Source organism: Fundulus heteroclitus, chromosome 22 (genome assembly GCF_011125445.2).
Source record: "Fundulus heteroclitus isolate FHET01 chromosome 22, MU-UCD_Fhet_4.1, whole genome shotgun sequence".
Taxonomy (NCBI): Eukaryota; Metazoa; Chordata; class Actinopteri; order Cyprinodontiformes; family Fundulidae; genus Fundulus; species Fundulus heteroclitus.
The window spans coordinates 12,064,870-12,082,101 of NC_046382.1; the positions used below are offsets into that span (position 1 = coordinate 12,064,870).

General features: G+C 44.2%; 1 protein-coding gene across 3 annotated transcripts in view; it reads left to right on the plus strand.

Moving 5' to 3' along the window:
- sertad2b (SERTA domain containing 2b) overlaps positions 1-15,636 on the plus strand; it is a 42,365-nt gene extending 26,729 nt beyond the window's left edge. For all 3 annotated transcript variants that reach the window (XM_012874997.3, XM_036126551.1, XM_036126552.1), the window contains exon 2: positions 12,458-15,636. In XM_012874997.3, coding sequence (XP_012730451.2) covers positions 12,462-13,697 — 1,236 coding nt within the window. In that variant the 5' untranslated portion in view covers positions 12,458-12,461 and the 3' untranslated portion in view covers positions 13,698-15,636. The remainder of the gene's footprint in view (positions 1-12,457) is intronic.
- The last annotated feature ends 1,596 nt before the right edge of the window (positions 15,637-17,232 follow it).

Sequence of the window (17,232 nt, forward strand, 5' to 3'; positions counted from 1 at the left end):
TCCGCAGACTTTTAATTTGCAAAAGTACGTTGGCTCTTCTTCGTTAGTTGGTAGGCTACGTTTTAGGCCTACGTGCGTCCAATAGGGTACATTCACGCAGTGTTGCCAACTCAGCGACTTTGTTGCTATATTTAGCGACTTTTAAAAGTTAAAGTAAAAAACTAGCTTAATCAAAGATGAAAGTAAGTGAAACAAATTGATATAATTCTGAACATCTCAATGCTGCACTTTTTTCCATAAAATTCCATGAATTTTATGGAAAATTTTAGGCTAATGTACATCTTATATGTAATGTAGTATGGCATAACCATGTACTGGATATAAATGTAGGCTATGAATATGATCAATATCAATGTAGGTTATAAATTAAGTCCACTTTCTTGCATTGCTTCTGACCCAACAACTTCTATGCCGTTTAGTCTTTTATTGAATTTGCATTGTATTAAAATATGATAACCTATTCGGCGGTCACAGTAGGTAAATGCCGCCACGTGTGGTCCTTGAATTTGAGGAAATTGGTCCTGGAAAGTCCTTGAAAGGTCCTTGAATTTGATGTTCACCAAGGTGTGGGAACCCTGTTTATTACTTCTTAGAGTGCCGGCAGACTTTGTTTCAGGCACACAGTGGCTCCTAACATGACATTACATATAATCATAGAGTATATTAAAAAAAAAAAAAGAAGAAGCTGACAGTTTTGTCTAGAGGCGGCATCTAAAGACTTAAAAAGTTGCGATACGTCGGCCGTGTACGTGTGCATCCCCTTAAACTAACGCCTAGTTCAACTTTCAGCTTTCAGTCTTTTGGGAGGCATCTCCCCTCACGCTGCCTCTGGACTTTCTCAATATTTTTCCACGCTCAGCATCGCTGCCCGGCTGAGAAATTAAACGGCGCTTCGGCTTCAAGTTTTGGGTCAGGACCGACGACTGTCTAGTTCTGGGGAACACTAGACAGTCCGGACCGGCAGAGCTCTCTTCAGTATTTATCTGCACCGCTGCAGACAAGAGCTAGAAAATTTTAAAAGCTTTTACGTAAAATGATGCAATAAAATAATGTATGCTGCATCTCTTAATATGAGATTAAGAGATGTCATATTAACATATTATGACTTAGTTTTAGTTATTTACTGAAGTTGTTTAAAAGGAACTATTTATATTGAGGAGTGTTTTAACAAAACCGGCCAGATTTAGTCAAAAAGGTACTTTACATCTTAGTCCCTGGAAAATTGGATAAAAAAAACCCACAATAAGGTAAACACACCATCAAACGTGCTACAATCAACAGACAATGCACGATGCAAATAAGAAAAATTTTTATTTTTATTTTTTTTAACATCTATTCTTAACTCAACAGTGACTTAAAGTTGACATAAAGTCTTATACTCGGGTTATGAAGCCAGTTGGCAGCACAGCACACAACCTGCAGGCCGACATTCAAGTTTTGTCAATTTTAACTGCTAAGCTAATTCAGCAGTTTGAAGTCGGCTATTAGTTTATTTGAATAAGAACTTTTTATTTTTAGCGTTTTTGTTGGGTCAATAGGTGACCTCACTTATGCCTGCTGCTGCTTTGTGTAATTCTTATTCATTGATTTGTTCGTTTTTTTTTTTTAGAAAATCTTTAGGGTCAAATACTTTAGTTCACCAAATTAAATTTTAACCCCATGTCGCGTTTAAAGGTGACGGCCGTTTTCACAGCTGAGGCGTTTAGTCCATGTAAAGTCAGGCGCCTGAGCCAAAGGCCCTCCTGTAGGCAGGTTTGCAGTGCATTGTGGGATGCGGTTGGGTCAAACGAACCAATAAGCGACGGCCGTGCACCTTTAAAGCGTAAAGCTCCTCGGAATCGTTCGTTTTCGACCCTTCTCGGATATTTTTTGCACGAAATGGTACCGAGAGGCAAACTAACGATGTGATTCAATTGTCCCGTGTTTTCTGCTTCCTCAGAGCACGCCGTCTGCTTCCTGTTTCCGGGTTTGGTTCTGCCGCCCCGGACACGTCTGACCAAACGAACGGGCCGAGCGCTCTCATGCGGTCTGCGGCGCCAGCTTCTGGTTGGCGTAGAGATCTCGCAGAGAAAGACAAAAAGCCACGAGTTAACTCGCTCGTCAGCCGATTCAGACCAAAGCAAACGATCTGTAGGATGCGAAAACGCCCCAAGTTGGCGTCGGGGAAAGGATGAACATCGCAATTACTCGTTCGTAAGTCTCCTCCTGGTATTATTTTATCGCACTCTGGATGCACCGTCGCCCCTGAGACACTTCGGATCAAGAAGACAAAACAAACATCTTTTCAGTGCGTAACTCACTATCTTCTCCGCCTTTTTTTTTTTTAATCTGAAGCAGGAGAGCCTTGATTTGCTGAGTGGGACGCGTTGAACTGTGTCACGGTGTCTCTTTAATGTCTGTGGTTTCCTGAGCGTGGCCGGGCGAGCGCAGCTGCTAGGAAGCGACACTCGTGGCACATTGGGGGCATTTTTGCCCCGCCGTATCGAAGGCATTCGCAAAAGAAAAAAAACAGTGCTAACAAAAAAAAAAAAAGTTGATGATCAGGTCTGATGTTTGCATACACACACCTGCGCCTGCTCTCGGGAATGTCACTAAACCCGTTTCAGCGAGTCGGCGCGCGGGAGCTGAGCTGGAAACATCTGCAGCTCTAGCAGCAGCAGCGAGGGGAGACGGGCCGTGGCCGCCCTGACGGTGTAACGGTACCTTAAGCCGCCGCTGAGCGCGGACGGGTCGGGTCTGGAATGTGTTTACTAGTACAACATTGTGTTGTTTTTTTTGTGTGTGTGAGTAAGAGTGAGGCAGAGGGAGAGACGCACGTAGTCGTTCTCGTGGAGCGCCGGACGCATTACAGCGACAGACAGCAGCCCGTTCGGCCCCGGGACGCAAAATGTGGAGATGGATACACGCGGCAGAGAGCTCCTGTCACCTACACGCAGCTGTGTAGCGCCTATGTGTGTGTGTGTGTGTGTGTATACGTACGTGTGCTTGTGGGTCTGTGTTTAGTCACTTCGTGCATCCACAGAACCTGAAAATAGCCCAACGTGGAGGTGAGGGGGAGGGGTGGATGTGCAGCTCAGGCATGGAAACCAGCATATCCGGTTACAGGATCATAATATCGCTGCAGAGGCCGTCCACTACCGTCGCACCACTGCACTACGCACGCTCGCACACACACACACACACACACAGCCAGCCCCGAGGCACAATATCGTCGGCCCGCATGTCTAATACGCTCTTGGCAAGCGAACGCACCGGGCCTTACCTCCTGATTTCTAACAATTCTTACAGTTTTATTGCTTTTCCTGCTAATCGCAGCCGACCCTTGTTCTGCTGAAGGAAGAGGAAACGCAGGCTTAATTGTCGCTTGTGACGCCATTGTGGCATTCTGGGGGAAAACTGCTAAAATATTACGGTATTATTAAAACAAACATTTCAATCAAAGCATGCATCACACGATCTGCATCCGTTTATCTTCACACAAAAGGCCAACGGTGACCATTGTGACTGCTGTAAAAGTGACATTTACTTCACTTATTATTATTTTTTTTTTTTCATTTCACCCCTTCGCCGTTTACACGCCCTTGCTGTTTTTGGTCGTCTCCAGCTATTTTAGGCACCAAATAGTGCCGCCTGCCTTTGGACATTTTATACCCGCCACGCGTCGATTTGTACCCACCAGGGGGGGACGCTTTGTGCCCACGTTGACAACGGAGCATTCAGTCCTTTTTCTGCGTTCAGGAAATGGGCTTCTCTGACTCCTGTAAGCAATATTCTACCAGAGGAAGGTCATTGTGGTTTGATGAGAGCCAGTGTTGGATTGTGTAAGATTAAAAACTGAAGGATCTGCCTAAACGGATTGTTTACGTGGGACTAAGTAATTCAAATATTTTTTAAATTTTTACATATTTTACATTCATTTCTCTATATTTATGACAAGACCAATGCGTTGCATGTCAACATTTACAGGAAAATCTCAACTTTATGTTAACATTGGTTATTTTTTATTTATTTATTTTATTATTAAAAATGAGTGTCGACCAACGTGCACATCTTTAGTCGTTTGGATTAATTGTAATGAGTATTTTTTTTAAATGGGTTGGCCTGATTCTTAGTTCCACTAATAAACAACGTTACCAAAAAATGTAAAAGAAGTACTTGAAATGACGTGTCGTCATGTTTTTGATTTTTACCAGTGCGTTACTTCTTGTTTTTTTCCAAACCAAACATTTATAGCAAAACAAAAGTAAAAGTAAAAAAAGAAAAAATTATATGTGATAAATTTGTTATTTTTAATTATCAGCGCCTTTTACGGCTCTTTTGCGGAGGGGGTTTGAATCACACCAGAAATCGGTATGAGCCGGTCCAAGCCAGATCGGTGCTTCCCTAATCGTGAGCCGTCGTTCGTCTCGTGGCGTTTTTATTTCTTTAAAAGTTTAAAACGCAACAAGTCTTAAAGCATTCAGACAAGTTTAACAATTAAAGCAGATTTCAGCTTGCTGGCTGACTTTTTTTTATTTTTGTTTTACTGAATTTCTCTAAAGGAAATTTCTTACAGAAAGTTTTAGGACCCTCCTCACTCTGTGACGCGGTAAGATTTAAAGTCACAATGACCTCGGAGGACAGTCCTTTATCACTTTGACTCGCTTTTCTGTTTTATTTTTTCCCCACAGAGTTACTGTTCACAGATTAAAGCTCAGTCTGGAGGATGTTAAAGACTTTAAATGGGAGGGTAGAATGAACGGATGAAAGGAAGGGTGGAAGAAAGTGGCGAGAAGGAAAGGACGGTGATAGTCGGAGGCGAGAGGAGGATAATGAAGAGGAATGTAAGGGTGGGGCACCTCTGGTATGTCAGCCCTGCACTGTGTGTCTCTGGTGTGTAAGAGAGCCTGAACAGCCTGCCGTGACTCAGTGAGTCAGACATGCGCAGCTGCTTCGGCTCTCAGTCACACAGCGGCGTTCGGCTTTCAAAGTACCTTTTTGATTCCTCGCGTCTCCGAATCTCCATTTTCTTCTCAGACCCTGAAGCAGCAGCAGGAGCAGTCAGTCAGTCAGTCAGTCACAGCGTTGGAAGGGAAGAGGGGCGACGTGAGAACATCTCAGAACGTGTCTGTGCCAGAAATGATCCAGTCTGGCGAACTCTGTCTTCTCCTGTAATGCATTTATTCACCATGCAACTTATTTTTGGAGATGTAAATCATAGTGGCGATGTCTGGAGAATGGGTATTTGTTAGACTTGGCAGCCCGATTGCACTTAGATACCGGATGCAAATCCTCTCAGGACGAGCTAAGGACCGCTTTATTTAGACTGCATGTAGAGGGTGGCTATTAGAAATGTGAAACTTATTAGAATATGGATTTATATATATGAAAAAAAGTCTTAGCAATGTAAGACGCAGAGACAGAAAAAAGTGCTGAATCACTGGTTCCTATGGCTTTTCTCTTGAGCGGGGCAAAGCCCACAGGACTATTCTTTTCAGTAGACAACCAGATAGAAGCAAATTCTGGTCATTTTCCTACAGTCCTTCTTTTTTGTCACCATTTTCTGTGGTATGTTATTTTTAATCAACTTCTACATTCTGGTCATACTCTACTTTTCTACCTTGCTATGTGCGCTGCCATTTTGAGAAGCACTCATTGCTGAATATAAGAAAGGCTCAATCCGGATACCCTTATAGAGCAAGCACTCTTTAGCCAAAGCAGAAGTGTGTCAGCAGGGTCCGAAATTAACACCAAGCGGCAAATGCGAGAAGATTTTGCACTTAGCAAGGGCTAGCTGCCACATGGCGAGTAAATGTTTGCACCAAATAAGTCGTCTTCTTCAGTCATCATTTCGGGTGGATGCTTCTTTATGTTTTCAGTTCGTATGACGACATACATCGTTCATGAGATACGAGAACGACAGCAACCACGTCATCTCCGTTTGCTAGCAACTAGCGTTTAGCTCGGGCGGATTACGTAGCGGGATTATGTGGATATATTTAGCAGGCGTCAGTCAGACTTAATATTTTGGCCGGTAAAAAGTAAGTTTGGTCGGTTGATTCTTACGTCTACTGGCCAACTTAATCAATTTCGGGCACTTGTGTGTCAGCGGTCGCCATGATAAGTGCTGTCCGAATAGTGCAGTCAGTAAGGAAGGAGGTAGGAAAAGTATCCTGCATGCCCCCTTCAAAGAGTTCAGAGAGCGCGCGTTCTTTTTCATTTTTTTAAATAATTGCAGTTTTGGTAAAAACGTTGGTTGAATAAACGGTTGAGTTTTTAATTCAGTGTTTGTGTGTTCTGTATATAAAAATAGGTCGCTAAGCAACAATATAAAATGGCCAGAGCTGCACTTAAAGTATATGCTTAGAATTTGTTGATAATTATCGACATTGATACAATATGATTCCTATTTTATAAATGTGTTTTTTTTTCTATATCGTATTTCCTAAGCGATGCATTAGCCATATTCTGGATCTGCCTTTTAATTTCGACATTACCGCCTCCTGCTGCCTCAACATGTTGCAGCGTTTGTTTGTTTTTTTTCTTTACTGGAATCCCAGAGACAGCGTGGTTGCAAATTTAGTTGAACAAAAAAAATCTTTTTTCTTTTTATCACAATTTTCTGGAGCCAGTGCCTAAGTATGTTATTAATAAATCTGTGCTGCAAACAAAGCGTTAAGTTGCAGTGATGCTTCTGGTGCCTATGTGCACGCTGGTGGAGCTGAGAAAATCCACGGCAGCCTGGATTATGATTGAATTCATGTACATTTAACACAGTTAACTCTACATGAATTTAACATAAGAGCATTAAGATGTTATGCCAGCGTGGCTTCTGACACCCCTGAAACGAGAAGGCGGTTTTGCAGCAATGCAGCAGGGATATAAGGATATGAGTCCAATAAATGGTATCTGCACGGAGGTTATTTTGTCATGGTTTATACATCGATTGGCACATACGGTGATCAAAATCAAATATAATAGGAACAAAATATAATACAAAGGTGGCAGATGGTAATATGTAATTGAAAGGAGTTATATTCACAAGCTCAGCATGTTTATGACTATTTATTACCATAATTTACCTACATGGGAACAAATGCGTATGTCGAAAATGGGTTTACAAATATAAAATAAGAGTGTGTAGGGGTCCACATGGCACGCTTTTCTAACTTGTAAGTAAATAAGCATGCCTGCTTATTTATTAGGGGTGCAACAATACATCGATCCACACCGATATATCAATTAAACCATTCAACCAATCAAGGATTGATGCATTTTTAAGATACTCCTTTTTTTAATTCAGGCATGAGACTATAGGAAAAAATAGATTTTTTTATTATTATTATTATTATTATTATTATTATTTAAAAATTAGAAGAATGCTGTTTTTTATTTAAACAAATGATAACTAAGAGCTTACAAATAAAATGGTGAAATCATATTAGGTTTATTTGAGAGTTGCTATTATTGTAAATCTATTAATGGTAGATGGGCAGCAGATGTAGCATCACATCGATCGGATAACGTAACATTTTGATTATTGACCAATAAATTGTATTATCCCTTCAAAGAAACGGGTAAAACATCGTATCGTGATAAAGTTGGTGATATTTCTGTGTGACCTGCATCAGTGGAGATGAAAGTATGAGCACTTCAGATCTACAGGTTCCCCAACATCTCACAGGAACGTTGCTCTCTAAGCTCAACAGTCTCTGGCCAAATCTGTTACATTTCTGAAACTCAAAACGTTATTGGGTACAAACCAGGGATGCTACCAAAATTGCTAATTAATTCAGGTAACGTCCTACTTCCTGTGACCGGTTTAAACCTTGACCTGAGTTTTTACTGTGAAGTGTGGCTGATGTATCAGCTTATCTGATTACAGTCCAGGGTGGGGTTCTGCAACATATGGCTCTTTAGACCCTCCACTGTGGCTCTTGATAATTCAATTAAAATTTGTTTATATAGTGCCGATTCATGAAACATGTCAAATTCAATCAGATTAAACAGATAAGTCCAAAAGTTTCATATCTAAGGAAATCCAGCAGGTTGCATCAAGTCTCTCCAAGCAGCATTCACTCCTCCTGAAAGAGCGTAGAGCCACAGTGGACAGTCGTCTGCATTGTTGATGGCTTTGCAGCAATCCCTCATACTGAGCAAGTATGAAGCGACAGTGGAGAGGAAAACTCCCCTTTAACAGGGAGGAAAACCTCCAGCAGAACCAGAACCAGGCTCAGTGTGAACGGTCATCTGCCTCGACCGACTGGGGGTTACAGAAGACAGAGCAGAGACACAATAAGAGAGACAAAAAAAAAAAGCACTTTGGCCAAAAATGATAATGCCTTAAGCAATGTTTCCAAATGCTAGCCGTTTCAGCCGTTTTTGATTCCCCATCGGTGTCATTCTTGGATGAAGTGTTGCTCATATGGTGTAAAATATGTTGCTGACCCCGGGTGTAGGCCTAAAACCACCATACGAGTGTCGCTGCCTAAACTTGTAGCATTATTTCCGGTCACGTTTCGAGTGCTCGGTCGATAAATATGGAGGAATAACCCTGAAGAAACGCGAGGCGTAGCGGTGTGTGTGTTTTATGGCGCTAATATGCTTGACTCTGGGAGGAGGCGTGTTTTTTATGGGGCACCTCTGAGCCGGCAGACCTTTAGCGGCCCGATGGAGGAGGCGATGCATCGCTGATGGTGGAGCCTCTGGATGGAGCCTCTGGATGGAGTCCTCGTTTCCCTCCTACCCTCCTTACCCACCCCTCGCCTTCCGCTCTTCCTCCACCCGCTCCTCGTCTTCCTCCCCTGCTCTTCTGCCTCCCTCCGCCGCCGCCCGCCCCGTCCCGCTCATTGTCATTTCTTTGGGTGAATTCCCAGCTGACTGTGTTTGTCATGGCAACCAACCAGTCGCGGTGGCTGGGCCTGCAGCTCACACTTCCTGTGTGTGTGTGTGTGTGTGTGTGTGTGTGTGTGTGTGTGTGTGTGTGTGTGTGTGTGTGTGTGAGTAGACGCATGCGCCGTGATTCAAAGGGTAGACGGCGACTGGCTGCATGAGCCTGTCAGCCTGGATTAAAGTCAAACACACTGCAGCAGCTCCTTTCTTTCTTTTCCACTTTCCTCCTGCTCTTTCTTTTCTGAGTTTTATATATAAAAAAAACAAAAAAAAAAAAACAAACACCCAGCTGAATGGAGGATGAGGTCCGCGGGCTCGTCTAATATCGTGCAGAGGGGAGTTGAGGAAGGCTGGACTTTAAATCTGGCCTCTGATCCTGTGCTACTGCACGGAGCGCTGCTGTTGCGTAACTCGGCGTCTGCGTTGGTAGGGGTGGAACGTTCCCTCTGCAGCTGCTCACATTGTCACTGTATTTTATCTGTGTTTTTTTTTTTTTTGCTTGTTCTTTAATCCCCGAATGCAATATACTGATTAAAATCAACAAGAGGTAACATATTTCTCCAGTTTTAGCTTCCCTTCATTGGCTTCCTGTTAAATCAAGAATAGAATTTAAAATTCTCCTTCTAACGTATAAAGCCCTTAATAATCAAGCTCCATCATATATCAGAGCTCTGATTACCCCGTATGTTCCTAACAGAGCACTTCGCTCTCAGACCGCAGGTCTGCTGCTGGTTCCTAGAGTCTCTAAAAGTAGAATGGGAGGCAGATCCTTTAGCTATCAGGCTCCTCTCCTGTGGAGCCAACTCCCAGTTTTAGTCTGTGAGGCAGACACCCTCTCTACATTTAAGACTAATCTTAAAACTTTCCTTTTTGACAAAGTTTATAGTTAGAGTGGCTCATGTTACCCCGAGCTACCTCTATAGTTGTGCTGCTATAGGCTTAGGCTACTGGAGGACATCAGGGTCTATTTCTCTCACTCTACTGAGTTCTACTGTTCTCCAGTTTGCATTGTTGTCAGTTCAGTTTTTAACTTTTTTTTTTCTTCATAGAAGGTACACCTGGTCTGGCGTTCTATTAACTGTGACATCATCCAGGGAGGACAGATCCCCCGCTATTACCATCTAATGTAGAACAGATTACTGGGTCAATGTGTGCTTCTGTGCTTTCTGTGTCTCTGCTCTGTCTTCACTAACCCCCAGTGGGTCGAGGCAGATGATCGTTCACACTGAGCCTGGTTCTGGTTCTGCTGGAGGTTCTCCTCCCTGTTAAAGGGGAGTTTTCCTCTCCACTGTCGCTTCATGCATGCTCAGTATGAGGGATTGCTGCAAAGCCATCAACAATGCAGACGACTGTCCACTGTAGCTCTACGCTCTTTCAGGAGGAGTGAATGCTGCTTGGAGAGACTTGATGCAACCTGCTGGGTTTCCTTAGAGAGGAAACTTTCTGGCAAATCTGGATGATTTGATTGAATTTGACTTTGGAAAGTGTCTTGATATGACGTGTGTTGTGCTATATAAACACAATTGGATTGAAAATTGAATAGCTCATTATGCTTTATAGCTCATGTAAAGTTGGTCCAAACTTTATTGAGAATTGTAACTAAATAAGTTTTAAACATCCATCCATCCATTTTAAAACACGTCTATCCCTATTTGGGTGCTGGTTCCTATCTCCAGCTGTCAATGGGTGAGAGGCGGGGTACATCCTGGACAGGTCCGCAGTCTATCGCAGGGCAGCACATAGACAAATAGGACAAACAACCATTCACACACACACACTCACACCTAATGAGAATTTAGAGAAGCCAATTAACCGAACAGTCATGTTTTTGGACTGTGGAACGAAGCCGGAGTACCTGGAGAGAACCCACGCATGCACAGGGAGAACATGCAAACTCTTTGCAGAAAGATGGACTCGAACTCAGGGCCTTCTTGCTGCAAGGCAGCAGCGCTGCCCACTGTGCAATCCAAGAGTTAAACAATGAAGGTCAAATCAGGATTATAACTTGGTATTGTACAGCCATAACTTTGATTATTTCACAGCAGTAACACTGAAAGTCAGAGGAAATGTCGGACCTTTACAGATGATTATAATATGGAAAATTAAATCCTATGTGACCTCGTTTAAAAGGAGCATTAACCACATACAATTAGCCAAGGTTTGCATATTTTACTTGTTTTAGTGTAGACACTGAAACACTGTGATATTCACCCGGTTTCACACCGTAAAGAAAAGAGAAACACCTATTAACTCCTTGATAATTTAAAATAAACCAGAAAAACAAAACACTGTAGAGGGGTGTAGACTGAGGCAAAATCCTGGGAATATTCAACCATGAGGAAAAGTTTAGCATCACGCCACCATGAACCCATCGAGCCAATCGTTTTGTGTTGGGTGGATGTTTAACATTTCTTTCTTGTTTTTCTGGAATAATGTTTCAGTCTCAGCAGGTTAAACTGGGACATTATTACCTGTTCATTTTAAGATCACAACATGTTGTATTTAGGTCTCCATACAGCAGATTTGAACTCACTCACATTGTTTTGTGATCTTTACATTCAAATCCAAGAACAGAGTCGGCTGACCTTATTATTCAGACTGATTAAGAAGGGCGTGGCGCTCGGCTTTTAGCATCTGTTGATGCAGAGGGCGGTTTAAATATTCTCACCAGCGGCGTTAATACTAGTGTTGCACCGATACCGATACCAGTATCGGACGGGGCCACGATCCAGCACTAAAATGGTGGTATCGGTATCGGCGAGTACCAACAAATAGGGCACTGATACCATTTTGATGTTTGTATGTCACTTGAACGCAGCCTTCTCTCTCCTGACTAGTATTATACATGTTATATAAGTCCATGAAAGTTGCACTATTTTGGCGTTTGAGAGCCAAAACTCAGGGTTTAAAAGAGATTATTCAATTATTAATGCAATTTTACTGTCTTACTGTTGCACTACTATTATACATGTTATAATTTCACCAATGTTGCACTATTTTGGCCTTTGAGAGCCAAAAGTTTATTAAACTATTGTCACCCATTCCAGGTAGGCAATAAAAAGTTCTACTACCCTAAGTAGTATGCAGTTCTTCATATATACACACACATCAATTTCAAACAGATGGTATCGGTATCGGCCGATAATGCACAGCGAGGTATCGGGTATCGGTATCGGGGTCAAAAAAGGGCATCAGCGCAACACAAATTTTTAGGCATTTCAACTTGTAATGTTTCCAGAGAATACAGCATTTATGCTCTGAGAAACGAATGAAAACGATCACGTAGGGCCGGGTGATCAATATCGCGACATGTTGACCAGCTAAACTCGTTTTGATTTAAATTTGATTCAGAGCTTGAACTTTTGTCAAATGTTTGTTAGGTCATGGCTCCATTTTGAAGCATTATCAGTGGTGTGACTAGAAAAGTACAATTTAGAATAATTAAACTTACCGGCAGCTTTAAATAAAAGGTTGTTGTTTAATTTTGACGTTCTTGTAGCCTGATCTGGACCTCAGTGATTTGTGACCCGCTCATCGGATATTAACGGCTTTCCTCTCTCTCTCCCTTGCCATCTCTGTCTTCTAGATATATGTTCTGTAAAGGTGCGAAGCGGAAGCTGGAAGAGGATGAAGAGGGCCTGGAAGGCAAAACGCTGGAGGCGTCGGTGGCGGGAGGGGGGGTAGGCTACGCCGCAGAGGGTCTTTCCAAGGTGTCCTACACCCTGCAGAGACAGACCATCTTCAACATCTCCCTGATGAAGCTCTACAGCCAGCGGCCCCTCGGCGAACCCAGCCTGGAGCGCCGCGTCCTCATCAACAACATGCTGCGCCGCATCCAGGACGAGCTCAAGCAGGAGGGCTCCCTGCGGCCGCTGTTCCTCCCGCCTTCGCCGCCGCCCGACGACCCCATGGACGAGGGCTTCCGGGAGGCGCCGCCGTCCTTCGGCATCCTGTCGGCGGCCGCGCAGGCGTCCCAGCCGTCCGCGCTGTTGATGCCGCCCATCCCTCCGCCGCCCTCGCCCCACCCGATGGTGCCTCCCGGCTGCCAGCGGGCGGACGCCGGCTCCGCCCCTCCGGAGGCCTGCCTCACTCCGGCCTCCCTGCTGGAGGAGGACGTCGCCGATTCAGCGTTTTGCGCCACGTCCCCACCCACCCCGCCTCTGTCTCCGCCCCCGCTGCCCCCATCTTCAGCACCAATGAGCCAGGCGTCCTCTGTTGTCGCCGTCTCATCAGACGACAGCTTCTCATCCGCTCCCAGTGACATGGAGCTGGGTCCTCCCACGGCCACGACGCGGACGGCAGCAGCTAATACTCCGACCATAACTACCTCCCCCGGTCCCGCTCCAGCCACGCAGCCCCCTTTCTCGGCTCCCCCCGCCTCAACCAGAGACTGCAGGACGACGAAACCAGAGGCAGCCGCTGTTTTCCTGCTGGAGAGCCGCTGCGCCGAGCTCCGACAGACGGAGGCTCCGCCCACACATTCCCCCGGCAGCCTGGAAGACGCTTCCCCCACCCCCCCGCCGCCTCCTTCCTCCCCCTCGGGGTTCCTCTCGGACTTGTCGCTGGACGACGTCCTGTTCGCCGACATCGACACGTCCATGTACGACTTTGACCCCTGCACCACAGCGGGGGGTGTGGGTGCGGTGGCGGCGGCAGCCGGCGGCGGCGGCCTCGCCAAGCTTTCGCCGGTGGTGAACGCAGACGACCTCCTCAAAACGCTGGCGTCGCCGTACAGCGGCTCCGCCCCCCAGGTTTCAGCCAATCAGCCTTTTAAAATCGACCTGACAGAACTGGACCACATCATGGAGGTGTTGGTGGGGTCGTGATTCGGCGGGCGCCCCCCCCCACCGCCGCCACCGCCTTGGGAAACTTTTCTCCCTCCAGAGAACAGACTGGACGGGGAAACATTCGGGATCGCTTCTGTTTTTTTTTCCTCTCTTTTTATCTTTTTTCAAAGACTTTCTTCTATGGTCGGTAATTGTAAACATCGAAGGTGATGTCAATTAGTACTACTATGACAACTACTACTTCTACACAACACTGTTCATGCACTGTGCTCGCCTTTCTAGGTGTGGAAGGGAAGTAACGAGGAAACAAAGCAGACACGGACTTTTTGTATATCTATACTTGTGAGGAACTCCACCAACTCCCTCATCTCCTCTTTCTAATCCTAAGCCTTAACCCTGAAGAGTAACTGTAAATACTTTTTTATTTTCGACCCTCGCGGGGATATGCACTCCTCACAGGTGCAGAAATACAAAAAACAGACATATTCACAAACACACACTGTAATTATGGCTTTTAGCAGCTGAGTGCCTTTCAAATGACCACTTATTTTAGTTCTTGTTTTTTCCAGTATTTTTTTTATCAGATCTTCTCACTTTAACAGCCCACAGAGGTCTAACTCGATGTTCGTCTTTAATTTATTATAATGTATTAAAAAAAAAAAATTGTTGAGGTAATTATACATGATCAAATGATGATTATTTAATCCTTAGCTTATTACAGATACAATGTTTTAATTGTAAAAGCAAGCATTTAAAAAGGAAGAGCTTGTTTCAGTGGTGTCCATGGGGGGGCCAAACGTGACGCGATGTAACAAATGAATAATCTGGTGGTTATTCATGTGTGCAGCAGGTTCAAATCTCAAAATACAAACACATTAATGGGTAATTAGACGTGACAGTCATTGAAATTGGTCAATTATTTATTAAATGCGTTGCAATAAGGGATTATTTCAGTATTTTTCTTCGTGCCTTGCCAGCCTGCGGAGCAAGAGCACTTCAGACAAATCTAGACCAAAAGGTGCCGTCAGCCACCTGATTTCACATTGATGGGTAAAGGATTATATGTTTGTTTGTCTTTGTTTATTTATTACATTTTTGGCACATTTGGACCCCCATAGTTTTCCACGTTAGCCTGGCTCTGCAATAATGCTTTAGAAGTAGCTCTAAAACACATAAACCAGGTTGTTGTTTAATGTCTTCTAGAAGAGAGCGTATGTTTTATGTACAAATGATGTCTACAAACTCAATGCAAGACTTTCTCTGTTTCTTTGTTGTTTTTGTTTTTTTTTTTGTTCCCCCCCCCCCACCTTACTGGCAGTGGCATGTAACTGCTGGTTGTTGTTTTTACACGAGAGCTCGGTCACAAGAGCCAGTTATGGCGATCCAGTTGCAGAGGTATTCAAATGAGCTGCACCCACTGCTAAGTGTGTTTACATTGGAGGCCAAAAGCGGCCGGCTGCCCCGTCCCAGTTGGACGCGGACGCCGTGTGAAAGAACCCGAGAAGAGCTCAGATCTCCACAAAAGCTCCGGTACAAAAAACGGCTGAACGCGCCGACGCCAGTTTTCCAACAAATAATTGGTGATTTGGTTCAAAAACAAACTCCTGACGGCAGGGCTTCCAGTATTCCTCACACTGCCTGTTTCTACGGGGTATGTTTACACGTGTTGGTAATAGTTGCCCTTACCCCCCCCCCCCCCCCCACCACCACCACCACCACCTTTCTGGCTCAGAGCCGTACGATTCAAACCCGTAATCACTACAGACAAGCGCGTATTACAGCGATATCGGTTTGTGAGCGTTTGTGGTAGGATTCAACGTTTTCCGCTTGTTCTCGCTGTTCAGGTTTCAGAGTGCGACACGCTTCTGGCACTTTTCCTTTACGTGGAGCAGAACGGTGCAGTTTTACTCCAGGTAGTGCCACCTTCACTCAGCCCGCAGACTGTGGCTATTAGGGCTGAACGATTTTGGAAAATAATCTAATTCCATGTGGAGGCAAACCCACTTTAAACATTTTACTGACACCTAATGGACGCGTCTGATTCACTAATTGTTACATAGCCAAAAATTGCAGACTCTGCGATTTGGAAATTGCGTTTTTGTAAATCGCGATTATATTGAAAATGCGATTAATTGTTCAGCCCTAGTGGCTATGCATCCAAAAGCCTCAGCAGAAAAAAAAAAAACAACTGATCAGTGCACCCCGGGCATTTTCTCTGTGTCAGTTTAAGTAGTCTTGACGGGCATGATGATCGGTGCCAGAGGCAGCTTGGAAAGTGGGCATTTCGCAGGGACACGGGTGGACGGGCTGTTGGTCGGTGCGTTTCTGCCCTGTGTGACGTGAATGAGCGTCTTTCATGAACGTCGCAGTCAAAGCTGTCCACTAATGTCTCCCAGGTCAGATCAACCAGTTGAAGCTTCTAGGGGCACCTTGATGGCGCTCCAGCCTGGAGCGTAGGGCTGGACGATATATGGGGGAAAAAAACACAGAAATCATATTGGATCGATATTGATAATTATCAACAAATTCAAAACATGTATTTTAAGTGCAGCCCTTGGCCATGTTATGCTGTTGCTTAGCAACCTATTTTTAGATACAGATACACACACTGAACACTGAATTCAAACTCAACCTTTTATTCAACCAACTTTTTACCAAAACTGCAAGTTTTTAAAAAGGAAAAAAAGAACGCATGCTCGCTGAACTCTTTGAAGGGGGCGGAGCTTGGTTCCTGCGTTGTGATTGGTTGGGACGATGTAATGATTGTAATATTAACTACATGATTTGTTAGAATGCAAAAGGAAGGAAAACTTATTTTATTGAAGTTTTTACTGAGCCTTCATCGATATACGTCTATAGATCGATATTTATCGTTATTGAATTATCGTCCAGCCCTAGTGCAGCCAGTAGGTGGCACTATTTCCCTCTCAGATCCTCTCTCCAGGGAGGGTTTGTGAAGGAATATGATCCAAAATGATTACATTGGTATTTTTTGTCTTGGACTATTACATATTTTGCATTTTATTGGCACTGTGGGGCAATTTTATGCATGTGGCCCCCCCAAAAGGCAAATCTTCCGCGTTACAACAATAATAAAAATGTACATTTATCACCAGGCCTTCGCATCACCCTTTGAGATAATGAAGAAAATACACTGCTGACAAAAAGCACAAGATTGACAAAACTAGCTGTGCACTCAAAACATGAACTGAGCAGGAAGTGTCGCATTGTAGATTATCTAAAACTATCAACCGTGTGAAGCTACCTGCAGCTGAGAACTGCAGCGTCAGCGCTGCACCACGTAAGGGAAACCGTGCCAGTTGTAGAAAACGTTTTAAGAGTTAAACAGTAACCCTCACGTCCCGCGGCTGACGTAGCTCAGCGTCACCCGGCCGAGTGTTTGCTCAAAGCAGATGGTGAGTCCAGCTCCACAGATACTGTTTGCAGACGACTGCGTCTTGTTTCCTTTCGGTGTGTTTTTAAATTTTTTTGGAGTGCTTTTTTTTTTTTTTTTTTTGTTTAATTTCCATTGAAATTATTTATTCATCTTGGGTTTTTGTTTTGTCTTTTCTGT